This window comes from Equus caballus, chromosome 14, assembly GCF_041296265.1.
Source record: "Equus caballus isolate H_3958 breed thoroughbred chromosome 14, TB-T2T, whole genome shotgun sequence".
NCBI classification, from domain to species: Eukaryota; Metazoa; Chordata; class Mammalia; order Perissodactyla; family Equidae; genus Equus; species Equus caballus.
In genome coordinates, this window is record NC_091697.1 from 26,441,321 (window position 1) to 26,466,223 (window position 24,903).

At 48.9% G+C, this 24,903-nt stretch overlaps 1 protein-coding gene across 2 annotated transcripts in view; it reads left to right on the forward strand.

The window, feature by feature from the left end:
• LCP2 (lymphocyte cytosolic protein 2) overlaps positions 1 to 24,903 on the forward strand; it is a 45,173-nt gene that overhangs the window by 6,041 nt on the left and 14,229 nt on the right. The window contains exons 3-10 of one of the 2 annotated variants that reach the window (XM_014730530.3): positions 3,590 to 3,636; positions 13,721 to 13,786; positions 14,426 to 14,457; positions 15,130 to 15,167; positions 17,793 to 17,991; positions 20,153 to 20,250; positions 21,695 to 21,764; positions 22,153 to 22,236. In XM_014730530.3, coding sequence (XP_014586016.1) covers positions 3,590 to 3,636; positions 13,721 to 13,786; positions 14,426 to 14,457; positions 15,130 to 15,167; positions 17,793 to 17,991; positions 20,153 to 20,250; positions 21,695 to 21,764; positions 22,153 to 22,236 — 634 coding nt within the window. The remainder of the gene's footprint in view (positions 1 to 3,589; positions 3,637 to 13,720; positions 13,787 to 14,425; positions 14,458 to 15,129; positions 15,168 to 17,792; positions 17,992 to 20,152; positions 20,251 to 21,694; positions 21,765 to 22,152; positions 22,237 to 24,903) is intronic. The other variant, XM_001503196.7, reaches the window with a different exon arrangement.

Genomic DNA, 24,903 nt, shown 5'->3' on the forward strand with positions numbered 1-24,903 from the left:
CACCTCATTTGCAATTGAGGAAACGTGTACAGAGCTGTGATGTGATTTGTTTGACGTCGTGCCCCTAGTAATTGGACTCAAGCACACATGTAATTTAATCTAACACTGCGTGGTTTTTATGATCCTATTTCTTCATACTGAGCTTTGAGCTGATAGAAGTCCTAGAGTTGTTGTTGTTGCTGTTCTTGCAAATTACTGCTGAATGTGGATGTTTCCTTCTGGTGCCTCCAGCACTGAGAAGACACTTAGCAGGGCTGAGTGGAAAGGGAGTAAGACATTTTTCTTGAGGACGGTCCTGGTTGCGGCTCTGATGGCCTGAGTCACCTTGAACAAGCACTTGCCTCTCTGAGCCTCCCCCTGCTCCTTCCTCTACTAACTGAGCGTGAGCACGTCGGGCTGGGTCATAGCAGTTGACAGTCCCTTCCAGCTCTGTGAGTTCCCCCAACACTCCCCGTGCAAGCTTCGTGCCTGTTAGGTCGGGGTTGTTTCCTTGATGGAGAGACGGTTTCCAAGCAGCTTTGTCTCCTCTGCTCCAATATCTGGGACCTGTCAGGCCCTGAGAGAAGACTGCGTGCTCTGCTCATTATATGCAAAGGAGGAAGTGGAAAGAGGGATGTTAGGACCCACGAGAGCAGGGAGCAGAACCTGGGGCCTGGCCTAGCAACTGGCATGTTTAGAGGTAACTTCAGCTGAAACGCACTCCCACCCCAGGGGCTCTGGGTACAATTTAAGCTCTGATCTGAGCTCTAATTTCTCATCTGTTTGATAATATCCAGGACCATTCTGCCGTTGAAGGCAGAAGTGGAAGGCCCTAGTCTGTCATCCTTCCTTCCTTCCGTCCAGCCTTTCCTTCTTCCTCAGTGTAGGAGACAGCAGCTCCCGTGAATCTGTTTTGCTGCCATTTTTGTTTTCCAAAGAGAAGGGTGGGAACTCGTCTGGTGGGGAATGGGGTTGCTATGCTTCCAGAAAGTTGAAGAAGAGGAGGAAATGTGCTCAGAACCTGTGTCAGTTAGGAAGGCGTGTGGCCTCCTGTAACAGAAACCACAGTGGCTTAACCAACTAGGGGTTTATCCTTCTTAAGTGATAAGACATCTAGAGGTGGGCGCTGGGGGCTGGTGAGCCGCTGAAGGAAGTCATCAAGGCCCCATCTGGCCCCTGGAAAAAGCCCGTGGCTTCTGTGCTAGTGTGTGCAAGATGGCTACTCCATCTCTAGGCAACACATCTGCATTCAGGTTGGGGGTGGGGGTAAGGAGGGGAAGGTGCAAAAGTGCGTGGGGAATGCATCGCCCCTTGTTTTCAGGGCAACTTTTCCAGAAGCTCTGTCCTGTAGCCTTCAGGTTAGAACTCACCAGCCGCAACTCAGTCCTGTGACCTCAGCCATCTGCAGGGGAGTCGAGGGTGTCAAATATTTTGAATTGGGCACATTTACTGCCCTGCACAAAATCCAGGTCTTGCCAGTAAGGGTGAAAGAGAGGGTGGATCTTGGGCGGCGAGCAGCGGCGTCTGCCATATTGCCTCTCCTGGCAAGGCCAATTTGCCACTCTCTTCCCTCTCCTGCCCCTCTTGAGGTCACCCTCAGCATATAAACATACTCCTGCAAAGCCACCTGTCTCACTCCAGCCATCGTACGAGTAACCAGAGTTTGCAGCCGGGTTTTGAAGGAGGTAGAGGACACAGCAAAACTCTCCAAAAATCCTGTTTAAACCTCTCTTACCTTTCCTTTCAGTTCCTGTCCCTGTTCTGAAGGCTTTTCTTTTTGCTAACATCCTGTTCCTCTGTGTCTCTGGCCATGCTCACGCCTACCTTCTACTTCACTCTCGTCCCCAAATTCCCTGAGCTTATGTCCTCAACTCAGCAAAACAGAAGGCGGCAGCCAGCTCCCAGTACTCAGCTATCGTCCCTTGGGCAGTCCCCAGGAAGTCCTCACAGGTCATGCCACACACTGAATATGAGTCACAGCACGTCCCTGAGAGGGGCTTGTTCTGGAAGGAGGAGAAGCCACTACTCAGTGATGTTAAAAAAAAAAAAAAAGAAGAAGATATTAAGAAGCTTGACCAAAAGCCTGATTCTCTCAGGACTCTTGGCAGACTCCTGCCCCAACCCGGCCGTAGGTGGTCTGGTATGAGGACTGGGTCAGACACTGCTCCTAAGAGCTGGAACAGATGAGTCCAGCAAGCACATTGCTAAGGTGCCCCAGCCCCAGTGTCGGCTGGGCTCAAAGGGAAGCGTGCCCAGCTCTTCCCAGGGGGCAGCAAACATCCTGCCGGGCAGCTCCCAGTCCAGAGTGGGAAAAGTAAAGACACTGACCTCTGAGAGCTGGCCAGACCCCAGCTGCTCCCCTGGGGTAGTAATCACTCATCTAATTCCCCTGTTTCTCACTCACATGGGATGTGTCCGGCAGGACGCCAAGCACATGATATACACCATCTCGTTCTAGCCTCACGACCCTTGAAAGGTGGCCACTATTATTATAATGATCCCCATTTTACAGATAAGGGAACTGAGGCTCAGAGAGGCTAAGTGTGTGCCCCAAATCAGACAGCTGCTAAGTGAACTAAGATTCAAACCCAGCCTGTCTGCCTCCAGAGCTCCCACCATAAGCACCCAGCCTTCTGGCTGTAATTAGAATGTCAGTGGAACCCCTTCTCTGGCTCAGCATTGGGTCTATGGAAAGTGTGCCCACACTCTTTTCTGTTCCCAATATTGGCCCCCCTACCGCCCCTCCTCCTTCCAAGATGCCTTCTTCTTTCAGCCTCCCCTCCCATGTCCCCTTCAACATAGGCCACCTGGACCCTCAAAGGGCTTGGACAGGGACGATGGATGCTTGGAGGAGAAAAATAGACTGGAGGCCACAGAGCAAGGCTCCAGCCCCAGCTCTGTCACCTAGAAGCTTGAATTCCCTGAACATCCCTGAACCTCAGCTTTCTTCCCTGTGAAATGGGAACACTGACAGTTCCTACACTACACGTTGACGTGAGGCTTAGTTAAGGTGCTGTAAGCAGAGGCCACAGTCAGTTCTTCACAAATACGAGTTTCTTTCCCCTTTCCCCTCAGTTCCCTCAGGAAAGTCTCTTTATTGTAGCCCCACATCTAGAGAATTCTACCAATAACTCTGATTAAGGAGGCTTTTGGGGTGTGATGGTGGCATAAGAGGCACAGATTCCTTCTCCAGGCTGGCTTCTCACAGGTGCCCCATACAGAGACTGAGAGGGGCCTGAGGTCTGGGATGAGATCCCAGGGGAGACGTCCCAACATGGCCAAATGCCGCCCACAAAACAACTTCTCTTTGGTCCCACAATTTAGCTCTCATAGTATTTGTTTTCTTAAGTTAAATCTTTTGTTAATATCTAGAACTTGGGTAACTTCACCCAATATCTAGAATTTAGGATTCCCTTTGAAGAAGTAGATCTGGCAACACCAGGCCCACAGGCTTTTATGCAACATCTAGAAGCTGCTTACTTTGGGTAGGTAGGTATGGGTGCACTCTTCAGTTTGCTGCAGTCCCCACCACTCTCTATTGTTTCGTGCTCTATTCACCTGGCCAAGACCCCTTCTTGTGGGTTGTAACTTGCCTGTGTCTTCATTTCAGAATCTGACAGAAAATGACATCCAGAAGTTCCCTAAGCTCCGGGTGCCGTAAGTATCCCCCCTGATTGCTTGGGTGGTTTGGGGAGCAAAGAGAGGTTGGAATGGGGAGTAATACAGGGGGAGCTGAGTCAGTTATCTATCACTGTTGGTTTGAAATAGGAAAGCGCGCAGGAAGGGTGACGGCAAGGGCAGGGGGTGGGGAAGAGAAGTTATGAGGAAAAGGAAGTAACAGACTAGGCAAGTTGGTGTGTTGGCTGCTCTTGCCAAAGAGAAGCCTGACTCTGGACCATGTTTTCATTTCCTCTCTCCCAAGTGGGGTGGTTTGGGCCTGTGAAAATAGCACCAAAATCAAGAGACCTGAGGTTTCATCATGGTGTCATCACCGACTCAGTGATAGCTTATGTTTTCTGGACCTTAGTTTTCAGCTCAGTAAAATGAGTTGGCCCAGATGAAGGGTGGCAATGGACATCATTTTGTCTGCCAGTACTAACTGCTTGGGAATGTCTGTCAGGGGCGTTGTGTTGAGAAGAGTCCTAGGGAAAGGTGGGCATGATCCATTACTGATGTCTGACATGGGTGCTGAAATGGGAAGCTGCATTGTGCATATCATGCGATGTGTTTTCCATCCCTCTAGTAAAAGTCTCTCATACTCAAATGTTTACAGGAGCCAGGCAGGTGATATAAATGTGCAAAATGGGCCAGGTTGAGAAATACAAAGCCCTATCAATTTTGCTTTCATTTTACCACCTTTGAATAAAACATGGTTATGGGGAAATATTTCTTCACTATAAGAAAAATAATGGCACAATTATGATGATAAAAAAGGTAATCACCACAAAGTGTCATTGTTGGTGAAACAATAAGGAGTAGTGGAGATTGTGGCAAATTAGAAACATATTCTCCATCCAAAGAAATGAGCACCTACTTAGCTCCAGTCAATGTGGACCCAATGCTGCCCAATCTTTAAATTTATCTAAAGCAGCTAGAAATATCAGTTTTATGTGACACATTTGATACAGAAAGTTTCTATGAGTAGAGAACGGTGATTCTCTAGAAAAGGATCACAGGTCTATGTAAAGGAGAGACCTTAACACACAGATCAGATTTGGTGGCAGGTGGGCAAAGCCAACTCGCAGACATGTTAAGTTTGGTCAACATAATGTTTTAAAATGAAGAAATCTTCCAGAAACTCCAGCTTTTCTAGAAACAAATGGAAGATGTGGTAATCCAGGGCTCATAGTCTGTTGTGGGAACATTCAGCTGGATCTGAGTATCTGCCACCCTGTTTAGATGGGCTTTGTGCTCCCCACTTCACATGGTCCACCACTTCCTAAGGGATTATCTTAAGGTGCATCAACCATTCATATCATATGCATGGAGACTTTGGCTTTCTGACCAACAAGAAGTAATAGAGTCCAGATTTACCTCCCATCTGAAGCAACCAAATAACCAGACAGAATACATGAAGCAGCAGTTTTCAAGACACTGGACATCAGATACTAAGACATGGAAAACAAATGAGGTGATCTCTCACAGCTTTGAGAGAGTCTCCAGGCCTTGGCACAAGGAACAGCGTACACAGGTGGAGTCTAGTGAACTCCTTGAGTTGAAGAGACAGCTGAGGGTCAAGGAGTCTAGAGTTCATTCAAGGGGTACCTGAGAGGAGAGAGCTGCATGAGTAAATGTCCTGGACAACTGCAGAGGGTCCCTCTTCAGCAGAGTGCTGATCAGTGCATGTATATAAGGAGACTACCCCCAAAGAACCACCCAACAGGATCTTAGGAAACAGCAGCCAGTCACAGGGCCAGAAATGGTGTCTGTTTCTACCAGGCAGACTGGAAAAACTCCAGATTCACAGTCATTGGGTAGAGTGCACAGAAGGACCTTGCCTCAGTAGGGGAATAATTAGCCCTAGTCTAAAACTGCTCTGGTCCTGCCTAGCGAGTCTTAAGAGAAAAACTGAAAAAAAAAATCAAACTGTTTCCAAGTAACTTAACTACATACCCAAATAACAGCAGATTAGACCCTGCAGAAGAAAGTGTTAGTAAACATGAAGATGCAGCAGTGGAAACTATCCAAAATGAAACACAGAGAGGAAACAATTAAAATAAAACAATGAAAAGAGCATCAGGGAACTTGTAGGGCAGCTTAATACATGTGGAATTAAACTCCAAAGGGGAGGAAAGAGTGTGCATGTGGAGAGGGAGTTGGAGAGACAGATGTAAAATATTTGAAGAAATAGTGGCTGAAAATTGTCCAAGTTGGATGAAAATGATAAGCCCACAGATCCAAGAGGCTCAACAAACTCCAAGCCCAAGAAACTGGCAGGAAACTACCAGATACATCATAGCCCAAGGTACAAAATAATCGAATTGCTCAAAACCAATGATAAAGAGAAAATCTTAAAAGCAGTCAGAGGAAAAAGACATATTACGTACAGAAGAACAGATGAGGATGACAGCAGATTTCTCATCAGAAACAGTGCAAGTGAGAAGATAGTGGAAGGGTGTTTCAAAGCACTGAAGGAAAAATCATCAACCTGGAGTTCAATACCCAGCAAAACACCTTTCAGAAATAAAGGCAAAATAGAGACTTTTTCAGACACACAAAATCTGAAAGAATTCATTACCAGCTGACCTACATGACAACAAATGTTAAAGAAAGTCCTTCAGTCAGAAGGGTCATAATACCATATGTAAATCTGGATCCACACAGAGGAACGACGAGTACCAGAAATGGAAGCTATGTAGGTCTATATATATATACTTGGCCCATGAAGGCATTTGAGTTTGCATCTCCTGGTTCCCATACAATATTAATACTTCATTCATTTAATGAACAGCTACTGGATACATACAATGTGTCAGCCTTTCTTAATTACTCAGGCTACAAAGATAAGAGACAGCATCCCCACCTCAGGACACTCACATTCTAAAGGGAGGGTCAGATATACAAATGAAGCAATTATGCTATAATTACAACAGCGCTGTGCACATGCACGTGCAACTTCAATGGGAGTAGGAAGGTAATTTTTCTCATGGCATTCAGGGAAGACTTCTGGGAGGAAGGGAACCTAAGATAGATCTTGAAATACACCAGGAGTGGTCACATGGGTTGAAGGACATTCCAGGAATGGGGAACATATTGCAAAGGCATCAGAGGGCCATCAGTGTGTTTAATGGAACTGCAAATGGGTCAGAGTGCCTGGGGCATATACGTGGGGTAGTGGAAAGCAAAAAGGATAGAACGAGAGGTCACACTTTAGAAGGGTCCTGTGAGCTGTGCTAAAGGAGTCTGAGGGTGTTAGTGAAGTGTGTGCACCAGGGGGAACATTGAGGTCGATCTTGTGTCTTGGCTCTCTCCACAGCAGTGTACAGATGACCTAGATGAGGGAGCTGGAGGCATGGAAGCAAGTTAGGAGATGGTGGACATGATCCCACTATGGGAGATGGGAGCCTCGCCGAGGGCTGTGGCCATGAAGACACGAAGGAGGAGACTTAATCAGAGCAGTAGAAGGAAAGAGATAAGGAAGTCACTTTCAGCTTGGAAGATCCCTTTTCATCTTAAGGCTGAGCTCAGCTGATGTCTCAAGCTATGTTTGAGTGCCTGGAGAAGGAGGTGGGGTGAGAAGTGGCTGCTAGTTAGTGTAGACCGACGATTGTAAACTCATGTTGTGGGTAGGGTAGGGGTGGGACATTTCTTTAGTTATTTGAAAGCTGAAACCACAACTTGGCCTGTACAATCCCCCTCCAATATGTTTGAATGTGTGCCCCAGACAAGCTATGAGGCCCATGGAACAGGAAGGGTGAACATGAGGAGCAATGAGGGAGGCCTCCAGGGAGAGTCCAGGCTGCCCTGATTGGGTGACTCAGAGCTACCCTCTCTCTCGCAGAGAGGTACAAGGACCCATTCCAGCTCTGCTTCTGATGATCTCTGTGCCTGGGGCAAGTCCGTAGACCAGCCTCAGTTTCCTAGTCTATAAAATGAAGAGTTATAGGGACCCTGGGGGCTTCTCATTTTACAAGTTATTATTGTAGGGACGAACAGGTAGACAGGAGAACTTAGTGAGTAAAAGTGTGAGTTCCGAGGTAGGACTATTTGAGACCCGATTCCTCCACTCACCAGCGTGAGTCTGTGGACAAGCTATCTGAGTTCCCTGAGCCTCAGCTTTCTCATCTGTGAAACGGGGGAAAGTTCGAGGAAATAATGGGGACATCATAATATGCACTGAAGAGGTGTTAGCTATTCTTATTATTTCATGCAAAATCCCAATGAGCACAATCTGAAGTTTTTACTGATTATTCTATCCTGCTACTGAGGGAGCATTGAAGAAGACAAGGCATGGGCTTTGGAGTGAGGGAGCTCCAGGTTCTGAGGTGGGCTCTGCCTCCTCCCAGCTGTGGGAGGCTGGGCAGTCATTTCAACACTCCGAGCCTCAGTTTCCTCCTCTAGAGAGGAGAAAAGAAGTAACTCTCAGGGACCAGTGGATATGAAAGGAGCAGCCCACATAAATTGCCTGACGCTGTCCTTAACGCACATAGATATTCAATATTTATTTGTCTCATTCCCTTGTGCACGGGTTCATTTGCTGTGATCATTACCCTGAAGGGCCATGGAAAAGAAATTGTGTTTATGTACCAGCAGACCAAAACAAGATTATACTCCTCTGAATAGCTCCATTTCCTTCCCCAGTGCAAAAAAAAAAAAAAAAAAAAAAAATCAGTCTTAAATAGATTTTGTAAGAAGGCAGATTCTGGTGAGAAGGGTTTCTGTGTGTGCAGATAGAGTCACTCTCTCAGGACATAGTTCCTCCCACAGAGACCCCAAGTTCTGTAATGAAGGGTTTTTAAATAAAACAACGAAGCCTTCCTTTGGAAGGTCTAGCTTAAGATCCATGGTATAGCTTAGCATGATCTGTTTAAATCAGTGGAATACACGCTAAAATCTGCTGATGCCCATTTGGAGTTTATTTTTTTTGAAAAACGTGTTATAAGTTTTATATTTAAATCTGTGTAACTTTGGAAAACAAGGAAAGGGGAGTGATGGAGCAGCGGCGTAGGCAACAGATAGGCGTTGGTCGATTCTCTTTCTAAGTTCTCGTTGTGCCCATTACCAGTCGTGGAATTAGGCTGGGAAAAGCTAAGACCCAATCAGAGAAGTAATGCAGGAATACCTGTTTATTTGTGTGACCTCCTAACAGCAGAGACGACCTCCTGTCTCATCTACTCAGCGCCTACCTGAGCTAGAAAAGACAGGAAAGGAGGAAGGAAGGAGGGAGGGAGAGACCCAGAGGTAAACAGACATTCTTGTGCCCATTAAAGAACGTGCCCAGCCCTCAGCAGAATCGAAACAGTGACAGGTCTATCTCCCACACGCTCCTTCCGTCTCCCATTCATTGACTAATCTCTGGCCAGGGATTCCCCACATGGAAAGTGCCTCCTCTCTACCAATGGTCCCTCCTTCTCCCCAACACAAGTCCAGAAAATTTGACTTCCTGGCTCAGCTCCTTATTAAAACTTGTCATGTGGCCTTTGACAAATACCTCTCTCAGAGCCTTGCTTGCCTTGTTGGTAAAAATGAGAATAATTCTACTTGTCTACCATACAAAATGATTGTGAAGCACAAGTAAAGTAATACAGGGAAAATTGTAGGGGTGGGGACACAGCTGAGAAGCAGGGAGACCAGGCTAGGCCCTCAAATTCTTATCTCCTGCCCACTCGTGCGTGGTTCTCCGCTGAGGCCTGAGATGATGATGGAAGCTCCCTTCCTGAGTCCCAAGATACAACATCTTGGCTTCTCCCTGTCTTCTCACGCGACAAGGACAGAACTTTGGAAGGTTCGGCTCTTGGTTCAAGGAGGCTGACCTATAAAGGTGGAACACTAACTCTTTTAAAGAAGGATGAAATGCAGAGAAAGAGCCAGAGTGAGAAGGTGTGCTGGGGGGCCTGGAGCAGGGGGTGACAGAGGTGATGTCTGAGGAGAGAGAGGCAGTGCGACAGGAGGGAGAGTTGGAGGAGGGTGTCCGGAGGACAGTGTTAAGCAAAGTCAGACTTCTGCCCAATTCTGGGCCTGGGACAGTTGTGTGTGCGTCATGCCCTCTGAAATTGGAGTTGAGCAAGCAAGCCTCCCACTGTGGGAGAACCTGTAAGAAGGAGAGAAGTAAAGCTGACCTAAAGCCCTGACTATGTGAGCTGTGGTTGAAAATACATTTCACATCATAAGCTGGCACACAACTACACGTGTGACGACACAGGCACTGAAATAGAATGTTCACAAAATAACACCTACCTTTCCTGTGCATTATGAGCTCTGATATTTTCTGCTCTTTCTGTTTCCTTCCTTCCTTCTTCCCTCCCTCCCTACCTCCCTGCCTTCCCTTCCTGCCTGCCAGCCTGTCTTCCTTCCTTATTTCTGCGTGACCAGCAAAGTTGATTTCAAGACCCACTACTGTGCTTCCACCTGCAGTTGGTGAAGCACAAGTGACCGTTGAATGGGAGCCCTGGGTCTCCTGGGAGAATCCTAGGAAACACTTCAAGATAGACTGAGACACCTCATTCTGCTTCCGCTCTCCCTTCATAATTATAAAGTTTCTTCTCCTTCCTCCTCCTCCATCTCCTCGAACTCCTCCTCCATCTTCTCTTCCTCCATCTCCCCCTCCATCTCCTCCATCTCCTCCTCCTCCATCTCCTCCATCTCCCCCTCCATCTCCCCCTCCATCTCCTCCATCTCCCCCTCCATCTCCTCCATCTCCTCCATCTTCTCTTCCTCCATCTCCCCCTCCATCTCCTCCATCTCCTCCATCTCCCCCTCCATCTCCTCCATCTCCTCCTCTTTCTCTTCCATTTCCTCCTCTCCTTCCTCCATCTCCTTCTCCTCTTTCTCCTCCTCTTCCTCCTTCTTTTCCATCTCCTCCTCCTCCTCTTCCTCCTCCATCTCCCCCTTCATTTCTTCCTCCATCTTCTCCTCCTCCTGCTTTTTAATTAAAAAAAAATTACAAGAATAATCAAATTGATTTCACAAACTTTTAACACCACAGGAATCACCCAGGGGACTGTTGTTCCTGCCCCCAGGCCTCTATCCTAAAGATTCTGATGGGTGAAGTCTACGGTGGGCCTGGTGATCTGTGTTTGTAACAGGTGCACCCTTGTAATCACAATGGTCAGGCTGGTCAGGGATTCCCTAACCAGGGCCAACTCCCTTATCTTGCTGGTGAGGAATCAGGGCCTAGGAAGGGCAAATGTGTTGCTTGAAGTCACAGAACAGGCACTGCCCTTGGGGCAGGACGTTGCAGTCATACTTGCGACAAGGACCTGCCCTCTGTGCCTTCTAACATCACCAGTAGAGGCCTTCCATTGAGAAGTCAAAGACTGGTCCCCATCAAGCTATGGATGCAACTGAGCTGGAACCCAGGTCATGGCAGGATTCCACCTTGCTGCCATGACCTGACTTCCTGTTGGCGGATTCAGCCCCACTTCTGGGGCCAGTTCATCCCTAAAACCAGGTGAAGGAGAGGGAACTATGTCGACCAGCTGCCCAGCCCCCTCCACCTCTCTCCCTGGTGCTAAGTGAGGCCTGAGGTTTGTGGGGAGGACGAGAAATGAGTCACCTCCGGCCACTCACTGTCACTTGGTCCTCTGGGGGCGTGGAGGTGGGGACAACTTTGAAGGTTTGCACATGGAGGTAGTAACCACTTCCTTGCCCTGTCTACCAGCGCTGCCACCCTGTCCACTTGCCCCCCAGCAGTGGTCCCTGCTGCCTTGAAAGGTGTTATCTGAGGCCCACTGAAGCAGCAGGTGCCTGGGAGCCCAAGTTTTGCTACAAACCGTGCTACCAGGCCCTGCTCTGTTCTCTCACCTCTTTGCTGCTCCTCTGTTGGGGCCTGTGGTTTGGCATTTCCTTCCTTAGCCAGTTAGAGCCCCAGCAGCCTCCAGCCTGGCTGCTAAAGATACTGGTGAGAAGAGACACCGCAGAGAGCAGGAGGTCCTTTCGGATCAAAGTGGCTTTGTGAGCTGGTCAGAGCCCAGCCATGCTCTGTGGGACGGGGGCGTTGAGGTGCTGCCCAGCACCACCTCTTCAAGGCACTGCTGAAATGTCACCTCCCCACTGAGGCCTGTTCATTTTCAACTGCAACTGCACCGCACCCATGCGCTCCCACACCCCCTTACCCAGCCCCCACCACCATTCGCATGTATGTATACACAGTTCTCACCCAGAATTTCACTTCCTTAAACGTTCATTGTTTATTGTCTCTCTCTCTCCACTAGTGTATAGGCTCTTAGAGAGCAGGGACCTTTTTTGGTTTTGTTCACCGACACACCTTGAGTAGCCAGCAGTTCCTGGCGCTTAGAAGGCCCTTAATGTCTATGGTTGAATGAAGGTGTGACTGAGTGGGGTTGGCTGCTGCAGCCACTTGCCTGACCTGGCCAGGATGCAGGACACCAACAGCTGCCTTGGCGGTGCTGTAGGAGCCCTTCCGTCTCCAATGTCAGAGGAGGGAGGAGAGGGACTCCCATCGGCTTCTCAAAACAATGGCTGGAAGGAATCAAAAAGAACCATGTCACAAGCGTTCTGGTGGTGTGATCAGGAGGCCACTGGGAAGTCCCCACCCCTGCTTTACAGCATCTCGCCCTCTGGGCCATCAGCGAAGTGTGAAAGTCCAATAATGACATTATGATGCAGGATTAAACATTGCCCCCTCTCCTCTGTCCTCTTAAGTCCCCAGCGCGTTTATCAAAGTTCATTTATCCCGTCATTCTAGTGAGGTAGGAGGGCTCCGAGCAGCAGTTCCTTGGGAGTGTGGCGAACTGAGGGCATTGGCGGCTGGGGGAGTGAGGAGGGAAGCAAGAAGTCGTGGGTGCTAAGGACTACCTTTGCTAACTTAGCAAGTTTGTGTTAGGTCAAACTTGTTACCTTGAGATGGCCACTTAACAGAAGGAATGCAGATCCTGGGTCATCCACTGATGGGCATGGGCTCAATAGAGTCCACATCCAGGGAGCTTGCAGCACAAAGGGAATTAACAGAAGGGTGTGGTGTGTTGAAAGTGTGCTGCCCTGGAAATTAGGGAGCCTGGCTTCTGGGGCCGGGCTGTGCTGTGGGGAGAGGGGTGGCCTTCATCACTAACCCTCTCTGTGGGCCAGTCCTTTCCTTTATCTGGGCTTCTGTGGCCTCATCTATAAAATGACATTAGACTAGATCATCTCTGAGGCTCCTCCCAGCTGCCCCAAATCTCTAGGAAACACCCAGTCTGTTTACTAATGAGGGCTCCCTTGGTCTCAGCTATGGGTGCTAAGGGAGGCTGGAGTCTTGTGTCCTGGAGATTCGAGAGAACCCACAGAATGGATGCTTAGTGCTCGGGTGTGCTAGGGGGCAGTCCTGCTCTCCCTGTCCTGGGGTTTGCTACTTCACTGAACCTGGGGACTAAGAGCATCTCCAAGTGTCCTGGTCAAGGCTGGCTTCAGGGCATGAGTGATTCAGGGACTCTCCCCCTCTGCAGTCTGTGCTTGACTGGGAATGCTTCTCCAAGTTTTTATAAGAGCCCACATCACCAAGGAGAAGGCAGGGAGGGGAGAACGAAAGGAGACAACAGGCCAGAGAACAGCCCATTGGAGCTCTTGTCAGGAGTTATGCAACAAGCGGCTGATTCCTCCAGGTCTCAGAGATGCTTTCAGGGTTCCTGGAAGCCAGACATCACCACCAGGATGCTAAACTGAGAGTCAGGGGCCCTCAGCCCCAGGAACACTAATGCAGCAAAATACACAGCAGTCGTATCCAGGTCACAAGGCTGCAGAATTTCAGACAAGGGGGAGCCAGGCGTGAGTTGACAAGTCTTGATGGAGGGAGCCAAGTTAGACTTTGAAGGCTGAGCTGGACATAGATCAGCAAAGAGGAGAGAGGGCTTCCTGGGCAGGAGCAGGGACTGGCAGGGGGATGAAGGTGACAAGTTCCAGGAGGAAGTTAGGAGCAGAGGCCCCACAGAGGGGACTGGCTGGAGGCCAGAGGAGGAGAAGGCTGGCCGAGGTGGGTCCAGGTACCCCAGGTCACACAGATCAGGGAACTTCAGGGCCCAGTGGGAAGGTTGGGGTTGGAGAGAGATGATCGTTTTGTCACCTCATCTGTCTTTTTGTCTTGTAGGATTCTCAGTAAGTTAAGTCAAGAAATCAACAAGAACGAAGAGAGGAGGAGCATTTTCACACGCAAGTGAGTGGGGCCTGGTGTGGCTGTAATGAAATGCAGAGTTTTCAAGCACAGGACTGTTTTTATTTTATTTTATTTTTCTTTTTTTTGAGGAAGATAGTCCTGAGCTAACATCTGTGCTCATCTTCCTCTATTTTATGTGGGACATCTGCCACAGCGTGGCTTGACAAGCTAGCTGTGTATGGGTCTGCACCCAGGATCTGAACTGACGAACCCCAGGCTGCTGAAGTAGAACGTGCGAACTTAACCGCTGCCCCACCAGGCCAGCCCCGGCACGGGACTGTTTTTGCCCCGGTTTTTGATCTTCAACCCTCTTTCAGTCCTGGGGTCTTGAAGCTGGTGCCAAGGAGGAGAGGGGCCTCCTTTTCCCAGCTCTGCATTCTGCCCCTGGGTCTGGACGCCAGTGGAGCTCCCCCCTGAGAGTCAGGCGGTCACAAGCTCCAGTCACTCCACCAATGTGGCTTTGGTGGTTTCCAGAATTTTCGGGCAGCCTGGCTTGAGTTGCCGAGCAACAGTGACACAAGCCCTAGGTGGTGAGACGCAGCCTCGCAGGGGGGCTCCTCCTGCAGGGCTGGATTGAGGAATGAGGGAGAAGCCCTGAAACCAGGAGGGCTGCTCATGCCGTGCTGTTTGCCTTTGCAGACCCCAAGTCCAGCGGTTTCCTGAAGAGACAGGTAAGGCGTCAGCGGTGAGAGGGACGGCTTTGGGAGGCGACAGGTACTTGGGTTCTTCTGTCTGCCGGTTCCTAGGGCTCCTTGGGTGTCATGCTGGTGACCTTATTCATTTGCCTGCCAGCCAATTCTTACCCAGAAAAGGGTTTGGATCCTGCCTGAGGGGAGGAGAGATGTCACTATGCAGGACACCTGGCTCATGGCCCCAGCTTAGCTGGGACCTTCTGCCAAGACACAATGAGGAGCTCCGGGGGCAGTGGGGAAGGACCCAGGCTTTGACTGAGCCCCTGGGTGGAGCCAGCCTCCTACTTCTGAATCTTTAGTTTCTCAGCATTTAAATTGCACATAGTGTTAAAATGCAGATTCCTGGGCCCCTCCCAGTCCTGCTGAATCAGAAGCTCTGGGGCAGGACCCCAGGTATCTGTGTATTTTAAAGCACTGTCAGGGGACTTTATGCACGCAAACGCAGAGAGCCACTGCCACCCTCTGGTAGACTGAGCCCCTCAGGTGTAAATCCTAGAGTGGATACTAAATTGTGAACCACAAGTATGTGGAAGGTAGGATGGAGGCCCGGGATGGGGCGGTGGTGTGGGAGGGCATCAGATGGGGAGCTGCTTTGACCTTCCTTCTAGTGGCTTCTTTTGCTACTGCTGATGGCGTTTTCTTCTTCCACAGAGAGCCATGAAGAAGACAATGGGGGCTGGTCGTCCTTTGTGAGTATGGTGTGGGCTGTTCTTCCATCTTTACAGCAGTTTCCAGATCACCTTTGTAATAAGGGACCAGCATAAGGCCAGAAGGAACAAGGCCTCTAACAAGATGCCAGTATACCCACCCAGGGGCAGAAAATGTGTTCTGTCAAGGCCAAGAGTAAATATTTTCAGCTTTGCGACCCACATAATCTGTCTCATCTTCGCACCTCTGGTATCGTAGCGCAAAATCAGCTGTGGGTGACACCTGAATGACGGGTGTGTGGCTGTGTCTCAGTAAGCCTTCATTTACAAAAATAGATGGCGGGCCGGACTTGGCTGTGGGCTGTAGTTTGCTGACCACACCGTTACCAACCCACAGCAGGGCCTTCCACCAACCCCCTCCCCAACACGGCCTACACTGCAGCAGCTGTAAAGTAGCTTTCCTTGCAGACTTAAGTCCCCACTGGTGACAGAGGGAAAGGGAACTCAGAATCGACTATTAGCCTTGAAAAGACCCCAGGGAAGGTCCAGTCCGATTGGTTTTATATTTGAGGGCTCACAGTGACCCTTGGAGAGGCTGATGAACGCTGTGCATCCTCTCCCCAGAAGGACAGTCACTCCTCGTACTGCCGCTGTGCATGAAGCCAGACTCAGGCTATCACGGATCACAGCCCCATCAGTTAATTTTACAGACGAGGCAGCTGAGCCCAGTGGAGAGCCTGACTGACGCACAGCCCCACAACTAGTCAGAGAGGCCTCGGGCCCAGGGGGTTCACCTTCAGTCCAGGGTCTTCCTGGTAAGCGGCTGCCTTTTGCGCCTTTAAGAAGCAGGCACTAAATCCTTTGTCCTCTTGGGATTCTGGTAAAAGGAATCATTGAATCTGAAAAAGACTCTAGCTAAGTCTGTGCTTTCTATCTGAAAACAAAGGGATAGGACAGATTTATTTTGTGCAAAAAGGAAAATGTTTCTTTTTGAACAGAAGCGTCCCCAGAATTGTTTCCGTGATTGCACAGACGCTGCATCTTGGCCACTGCTCGAAGCGCAGTCCCTTCTGTGTGGGTGCTCAGCCTGAGGGTGCTCTCCTCGCGCCTCTCTAAGCAGAGGGCCCCCTTAGCTGCCGGCTGTAACCCTCGTGGGTTCCACCATGTGCCCAGCACTGCATGAGGCACTAGGGGGCAGGGCGGAGATGAAGAACCCAATCTGGGGAGCATTTTCCAGCACGGATAATACACACACGGCGGAATATGGTTAGGAACAAAAACATGCATACAAATTTAGGAGTCAAATCATCAGGAGAAAATCATTATTCTAGAAGCAGGGAGGAAAAGTCTATTGCCGAGAAAGGCTTATGAGGGTAAAGGCCTGGTGGGAAGTCAGGAGCAACGGGGCCGGGTGGGCCCACTGAGGGAATCTAGAGAGCCCCTGTCAGTCTAGGGGGCAGTCAGCAAGGGCTGGAGAGGGGCTGAGGCCACTGTTCTGAAGGCCCCATCATCAGGGCTTCCACCTTCTGCTCTCGTGATAGGAACACTGATAGTAGAACAAGTCTTTTTCGGAGCTCAGGAAGACACTCAACCCTCCCTTTGCCTTCCAATATTTTAAAAATATATTCCTTGAGTCCAAAATTAACACAGGAATCTTTCAATGGAACAACTTAGGCAGTCTTCCTTAAGCCACCCAGCAAAGCTGTCAGGATTTCTGGGATAGTGGTACATCCCTTTCCTTGCCAAGTTGCAACCTTCCATCGCTTCTTTCAACGCTGCCCTTGACTTGAGGGAAATGCCCTGGCTCGTTTATTACCCTCTGGACTTTGGCATGAGAGTGATAAGCCCCTTATCGCTGGGTGGCTGATGGTGCCACCTCTGCTTGGGAAATTGCCACTGTGACTGTCTACAATTAGGGACTGCTTCAAAGGCAATTGCCCAGCCCCAAGGGCTTACTTTCCCTGAGAGCCACAAAGAAGCAAAGATAAAATATAATAAAAAATTTAAAATGTAGAAAGAGAGTCTTTCCAAGAGTGCAGCTTCAAGCTCAGTGTCACGAATAATGAGCTGTTGTTTCTAGACACTCAACTCTCAGCAAAAAAGAACAGCATAGCCATGACTACCTCCTCTCAGACGCAGCATAATCCGCCTCCTCATGAGCAGGCTTTGGGTATTTGGTTCCCGCATTAGCGTGGCCTTCAACGCCTCACTGGCTTATAACGAGAAGAAATTTTTTGAGCACAGGCACACTGAGAACAGAGCTGACCATTAACTAGGGGCATCACAGCCTCCAGGCAGTTAGTCCTTCTCTGGGTGACGCCTGGAGGAAAAATGTGTTGACTCAAAACAAAGCCACCTCTCCCACCCCTCTACTCCAGCATCCTTCTCATTTATTCTGCTTTTCTCTGTTGGGCAAAAAGATGTAGAGGGAATTGCACTCACCTAGTGGTCCGAAGACCTTGATGGAGGTCCCAAGCCCATGACTTGCTGGCCCCGTGATGTCGCACTCCCCGACCTCAGTGTCCTCATCTGTAAGATGGGAGTAAGCATCCTACTGCTGCCCGCCCCTAAGCCAGTACCATCGTGAGGCTTGGCAGAGTAGACGCAGGTGCGTGGAGTGCCATGGAGCCTCTACCAACTGCACTGTCCCTGTTACTGTGTTGGCAGGAAGAAGATGACTATGAAAGTCCCAATGACGATCAGGATGGGGAGGATGACGGTGACTATGAGTCCCCCAATGAGGAGGACGAGGCGCCTGTGGAAGACGATGCCGACTATGAGCCACCACCCTCCAACGACGAGGAAGCTCTGCAGAACTCCATCCTGCCCGCCAAGCCTTTCTCCAACTCCAACTCCATGTACATCGGTGAGGCCCCTGGCAGCCCCCAGGCCCCAGGCCCCACTGATGCCTGGGCGACCATGACCACACAGCAGAAAGCTTTGCGTGCTGATGCCAGCTCAGCTTCTTCCTAGCTATGTGGCTTTGGGCAAGTGACTTCACTTCTCTGGACCTCAATTTCCTCATCTGTGAAACAGGATAATAATAATACAGCTTGCATAGGTTTGCTGTGAGGGTATTCTTATTGCAGATAATTCATCGCCTATGGTGGCTGATTATCAGCAGTGAACTGCCACTTCAGGGTATTGGCAGTAATAACTCATTTTGTGTATTACTTGGGTATTCAAGAGTACTTTCCTGCTCCTCCGCATCTTTTGACCAATTCATAGTTATGTGGCACCCCCACCCACAGACCGTCAGAATAAACAGGATGATATTGAGTAGGGTTTAACAATAACTTCAACGAGTTTTACATAGTTTTTAAGATTTTCATTTCTATCTGTTCCTGTCAGGCCCATTTCTCCCTCATTCATTCAACAAAAATCATTCATCTCCTATTACAAGCGAGGCATCATTCTAAATGCTGAAATTTGAAATCATCAGGAAAGAAGACCCAGCCCTAGTAGAGGTGGTGACAGAAAATGGGCTCAGGCACATTTGCATAATATAATGTCACAGAGTAAGCTAGAGAGGTGATGCTCGATAGCACAAAAAATTGATACCACTACTCCTTTATGCTGTATAACACTTTGCAATTTTACAGCCCGTTCACAAACGTCAGCATTTTCATTTGTGTTTTTAAGCAAGCTATGTGATAAAGTCAACAATTATCAAGCTTGTTTCATATACAGGGAAACTGAGGCCCAGAGAAGAAACAATAGCTAAGTTGTTGAGTACCCCAGTGTGCCAGTTATGAAGACACAGAGTGAACAAGACAGTCTTCACCCTAAAGAATTCATGATCCAGGGTGTGAGGAAACATCAGACAAATGAGTCACAAAATGATTTAACTGAACGATGATATATACTCAGGAAGACAAGTGTTGGAGATGAGGCTGGGGCGTATGCTTAGTCTGGGCTTGCTTCCCTGAGGATACGATATTTAAGCTGAAACTTAAAAGATAAATAGCAACTGGCCAAGTGAGTGTGGATGTGGGAAGGGAAGAGCATTGTAAGCAGTAGAATTGGCCATGCAAAGGCCCTGAGGCTTGAAGGAGCATGACATATCAGAGGAGCTTAGAGGTGGCCAGTGTTGGTGGAGTGGTATGAGATAAGACCCTGCTTGCCTGACTTCTGAGCCCCATTCTCGGTGGAAGAGCAATGTGTCTCCAGGGCTGGGACTAGGATGAGGCCAAAGAGGCAGGTGGGGCATAAATGTAAGGAGGCCTCCCTCACTCACAGCCCTGGCCTTTCCCTGTCAAAGGGGTGGGACATTGCCAGCCTGTCAACCTGGCCCAGGGTTTCTCCTGTGGGCGATCAGGAGAAAGTGAGTTTCTGTCCAGACCAAGTCCAAGTAACCAGTTAAGAGTCTGTGATTTGGTAACAGGAATTGGTGACCAGCTCCTTCCTTTAAAGGCAGAGATGAGCAAAAAGAGGAAATGGAGGGGGGGGGAACAGCCCACAGCATTTGTGACCGGAAGGAAGGGGACCCAGAACAGGATCCCTGTGACCCACAACAGCCTGCTTAACCGGCCTGGGCAGCTGGGTGTGCCTGTGCGTGTGTGCATGTGTGTCTCTGTGTCCATGTGTTCATGCATAGAGGTGCATACGTGTGTCTGTACACGTGTTTACTTCGTGATAATTCTGTCTGCAAACAGTCTCTTGGTGCGGGCTGAGCTAACCACAAAGAGGCCTTTCTTCACACCTTGATGAACAAAACCTCTGATAAATTTCCCTAGAGATGAGGTGAGAGTTGCTCCTAAGTATAAGCAGAGTAAGACAAACTGGGACAGGCAGGGGGCCAAGGACTCCCCACTCCCAGAAGCCCGAGGTGTGGACAAATCTCTGCCAGGGCCCGGGCCGGCGTTGGTGCTGGGCGGGGTGGAGGTGGGGTGGGCTGCGGGGTCGGTGCCCCCGAGCCGCCGCACAGAGCCGGGCGCGGGATTGGTTCTTGGAGAGCCCTGAGTGTGGCCCACCCTAGCCTTGGCTTAGCCTTCCTCCTCTCATGTAATGCTCTTGTGTTTCCGCAGACCGGCCCCCCTCCGGGAAGGCCCCGCAGCAGCCGCCAGTGCCCCCGCAGAGGCCGATGGCCGCCCTCCCACCGCCCCTCGCCGGCCGGAGTCACGCGGTAGGCCCCTGCTCCCTCTCATGCTACTGTGTGTCCACTCCGAGAATTTCCTCTGCCGGAGAGAAAATAAGACTATAAACACCTTTATCTAATTCTAACTAGTAAGAAAAGATTGTATACAGGCTGGGAAAATGCATACCCAAGTGCTCACAGTGGTTTTCGTTTTGATGACGGGTGTGAAATACTGGTGATTTCTATTCACATCATGATGCTTATCATGTGTATTTTCTTTTTACCATAAACAATATGAACTACCTGTATAATAAAATCTCCTTCCAGTATTCATTGTGCTATTATTTCCCGCTTTTGAAATAAGCGAAAACTGCAGAATAAGCTCTAAGAGGACCCAGATAAGTTAACAGGATTCCAGGGCCGCACGCCGCCTTCTCTCCTGCTAGAAGATTTGCGCCACCTGCCGGCCAAGGCCTGAAATTGCACGGGCAAACAGCTGGAGACCACGGTGTCCGGAGCACAGACCCCCGGAGAGAAAGAAAGGCGCCAACCCCCTTCCTCTCTCTTCAAGCTTACAGTCCCGGGTCCTGAGGGTCTAATTAAGTATCCAGAGAGGCCCGAGAAGTTCAGGCTAAGGAGTCATAGCTGGAAACCGTTCTCTTCTCATGGGACCAGAGCCTTTAACAGCAAATGCCGATGTGGCAGGGCTGGAAGGAGAGGCTGTAGTTTTCCAAAAGCTGGAAATCCAGCCCACACCACAGCTGGGACCTCTCATCTAAGAATAGATGGCTCCCTCCTGCTTGTGCAGTGTTACTGCAAAGGGGTCTCACGGAGCCGAATTTATCCACAGATGTGTTTTGCTTTTGAAACCTGAAGGCTTTCCCCTCCACTATTGGGATGCAGAATTCACTCATTCAATCTACAGGTATATATTGAGCAGCTACCATGTGCCACGCAGTGTTCTAGCTGCTGGGAATAGAGCGTGAACAAGACAAATAAGGTCCCTGCTTTCATAAAGTTTCGATTTGGGTTAGGGGGAGTCACATAATAAACAAGTAAGCAGAGATGCCAAACAGGGTGTGAGCTCGAGATTTTGCAGGAACTGCAAGAAGACACTTACAGTGGGAGCCTGTGGACACTGGAGAGAGGAGTATAAAGAGGGGTGGAAGGGTGGACAGGGCCAGCTCAGGCCGGGCCTTGCAGACCATGCTCAGTTTTTATTTTGTTCCTAATGTGATAGGAGCTATGAAAGGGTTTGGCAGGGAGTGAATGCTCCCTTCACTGTGATGCAGAAAATGACTTGGATGAGAGAGGACAGAACAGGGAGCTCAGATCAGAGGCTGGCATTCAGGTGAGAAATGGAGATGCATGTTTGTGGGTGGAACATGGAAATGGAGAAAAGTGTACAGGTTCAGACATACTTTGGGAGATAAATCCACCAAGGCTTGCTGATGTGTTGAAAATGCTTCCTAATATTTGGATCTTTTTTAAGCAGCCACTGCCGCCACCCCAGCCCAACCACGATGAGCCTAGCAGAAGTAGAAACCACAAAACAGCAAAGCGTAAGTAGAAGGGGCTGCCCTCTCTTCCCCACCAGCCCACCAGTACCCTCACCCCAACCAGCTGCTTTCTTCTTCTTCTTTTTCTTTTCTTTTCTTTTTTTTTTTTTTTGGTGAGGAAGATTGGCCTGAGCTAACATCAGATGCTACTTCCTCTTTTTGCTTGAGGAAAATTGTCCCTGATCTAACAGCTGTGCCAGTCTTTCTCTATTTTGTATGTGGGATGCTGCCACAGCATGGCTTGATGAGCAGTGTGTAGGTTGGTGCCCAGGAGCCAAACCTGTGAGCCCCGAACTTAACTACTATACCACCGGGGTGGCCCCTGCTTTCTTCTTTGAATTGACTTCAGTACTTTCTTCTTTTAATTGACTTCAATCTTCTTCCCTTCCAGTCCCTGCTCCTTCGATAGACAGAAGCACGAAACCTCCCCTAGACCGTTCGTTAGCCCCGTTTGACAGAGAGCCCTTCACACTAGGTTGGTATCATTCTGTTTGATGCATAGTGATGATGGCCAATATTGTGGAGTGCTGACTGCATGCTTTTCACATGCACCATCTCATTCAACTATCACCACAACATTATGAAGGGGGACTGTTAGAATCATCCTCATTTTATGGATGAGGAAACTGAGGCCTGAAGAGATAACTTCCCAAGATCACTCAGCTGCCAAGTGATGGGGGTAGAGACCCAAACCCAGGTCAGCCTGAAGCAGGCCTCCTGCCCTTTGCCTAGTACTGGGCCTGCTTTTTCATAGCTGCAGGCTGTGCACACGTATCTTGATGTCCTCCTGGAGGACGAGGCAGGAGGCATCACGGAGCAGGGGGAGGAAAGGGGCTAAGAGACAAGAAGTCTGGGAGAGCTGCCGTCTGCTGCCTTGGCTGCTACTCAGCAGCTCACTGACTGCAGGGACGATGCTTTTTCAGAGCTGTGTCTTTATTTGTAAGGTGGGTGTTCTGTAAGGAGAAATGCTTTGTAAAACTCTAAGGTGCTAGCCAAACGTCAGGGACGTTTTCTGTTGTACGTGTGCAGTTGACCCAACTGTGGGTGCACCACAGTCCTTCCCCCAGAATCCACCAGAGTGTTCTCGGATTGCAGCTGCCTCCCCATGAAGCTGTTTTCTATTCAATTCTAAAACTTAGTTACCATTTACTGGGCTCCTACTATGGCTCAAGGGCTTTACCTGCCACAGGTAAGTCACCTACATTATCTCTAAACCTCACACTAACCCAGCTAAGTGAGTGTATTATCATCCCCACTTTGCAGATGACAAAACTGAGCTCAGAGAGGTTGAATAATTCCCCCAAATTTGCATAACTAGGTGCAGGATTTGAACTCCTGTCTTTCTGATTCCAAAGTGGGTGCTGTTTTCCACCACATCATGCTGCAGCTGGAGACTCTGGATTTTCCTTGCTGTGGATCGGGAGTTCTGGGGAATCAGCGCCAAGCCTTGAGGGAGAAGGAGCCTGGATTCCCAGCCCCACCCCAGCCCTCCCTTACTGCACCCTGAGCAAGGCGTTCAGCCTTTGTGACCTCAGTCTCCTCGTCTGTCTGTCGGCAAAATGACTTTCAGTTCTTGGATTTGAGGCTGCTGCTTGCTGCCGTTTCCCTGAACTGCATCCCAGCTCTGCTGAATCGTGCCCAGCTGTGGGGCTGTGTTAGTTTAGAGTGGCCCACCGTAAAGGGCTGTATGATTTATGTGGAAATGAAGACAGAGAGAACACACTTTAGATTCCAGCCCTGCTTACGACCATGAGCCAAGGCATCGGGACAGAGGACACTGACAGCACGTCCTCCAGAGTTAACTCCTGAACAACAGCTACCCTCCTAAAAGACTCCTTTTTTTTTCTTTTTTAACTTTTGGAAGACACCGTTTCTTGATAATACCAGCTCTATCCTTGAATTCCTCCCTTGTCCATGATGTTTTGGAAGAACTAACCTCTTACAACGATGCCCAGACTCTTACCAGAAGACTCCTAACATGCCTAGAGAATATGCACAAGTCAGCAAACTCTTTTAAAAGAAAATCTATTCAGGCCTAAAGATACAAATCTAAGTTTTCCCTAAAGTAGGGCTTCCACTCAAAGCCAAAGTTTTATAAATAACTAACATTTTTTTTACCATGCAAACTCTCTCCCACTAAGCAGTGAGCTCTTCACAGTGGGACAAGATTCTTAGGAGCTATCATGGGCCTGGCATGTACTCAGTCCTTAAAGAATAAATTATGTTGTGAAAACGCACCTCTAGGCAGATCATACCACTGTTCACCTTGGGGTGTTAACTTAGCCTGGGGGTAGGAGGGAGGGGAAGAAAAAGGAGCTGTCTAACAGTTGTCAGCATCCATGGAACATGTGCCTGTCCTCGCATATAAATTGTCACCTGATCCTTACAGCAAACCTATGCTGTTTTAACCTGCAATCCCCATTTTACAGGTGAAGAAATTGAGACTCAACGACCTTAAATAACTTGCTCCAAGTCATGCAGGATTTGCTTCTAGACCTGTTTGAATCCAGTTAGTAATCCATCATTACACTGATGACATGGGGCATATCTTCCCTAGGGGACTTCAGACAGGATAAAGAATAAATTGCTTTGAATAACTTTGCAATGCAGAGTTCTCAGGTACACCTAACATTTCTTCAGGAGCCTGCATCTTCCAAGAGAAAAGTGAAAGAAAGAAACAAAAACCAATAAAAATAAAAACAAAATGATTTGCAACTCACAAGAGACTCTCTTAAACCCTCTCCCCCAAGTTAAAAGTTTTTCCAGAAATTGAGTGTAATACTTCCTATAATGTCAAGTGTACCACAGCATTGGAGGAAAACTAACCTCTTCAATGGCAAATGGGTTTATTTCAGATACAGAAATAAACGTAAGCTGTACAAAGAACCTCTTGACCAATGAAAGAGGCATAAAATCCCAAGAAGACATTAATCCTTTTTATAGTCAGTTACATAAAATAAAATACTGAAAAGAATCACAGAATCCAGAATACTGTTTGTAGGAACACAATACTGTGTGACCTTGGGCAAGTCACTTCATTTCTGTGAGCCTGTAAAATTGGGTGCTCTGTAAGGCACCCTCCAGGTCTAAAGTCTGTGATTCCTCAGTGCTTAAGCCCAGGCAGCCCCGCAAGGGGCTCAGA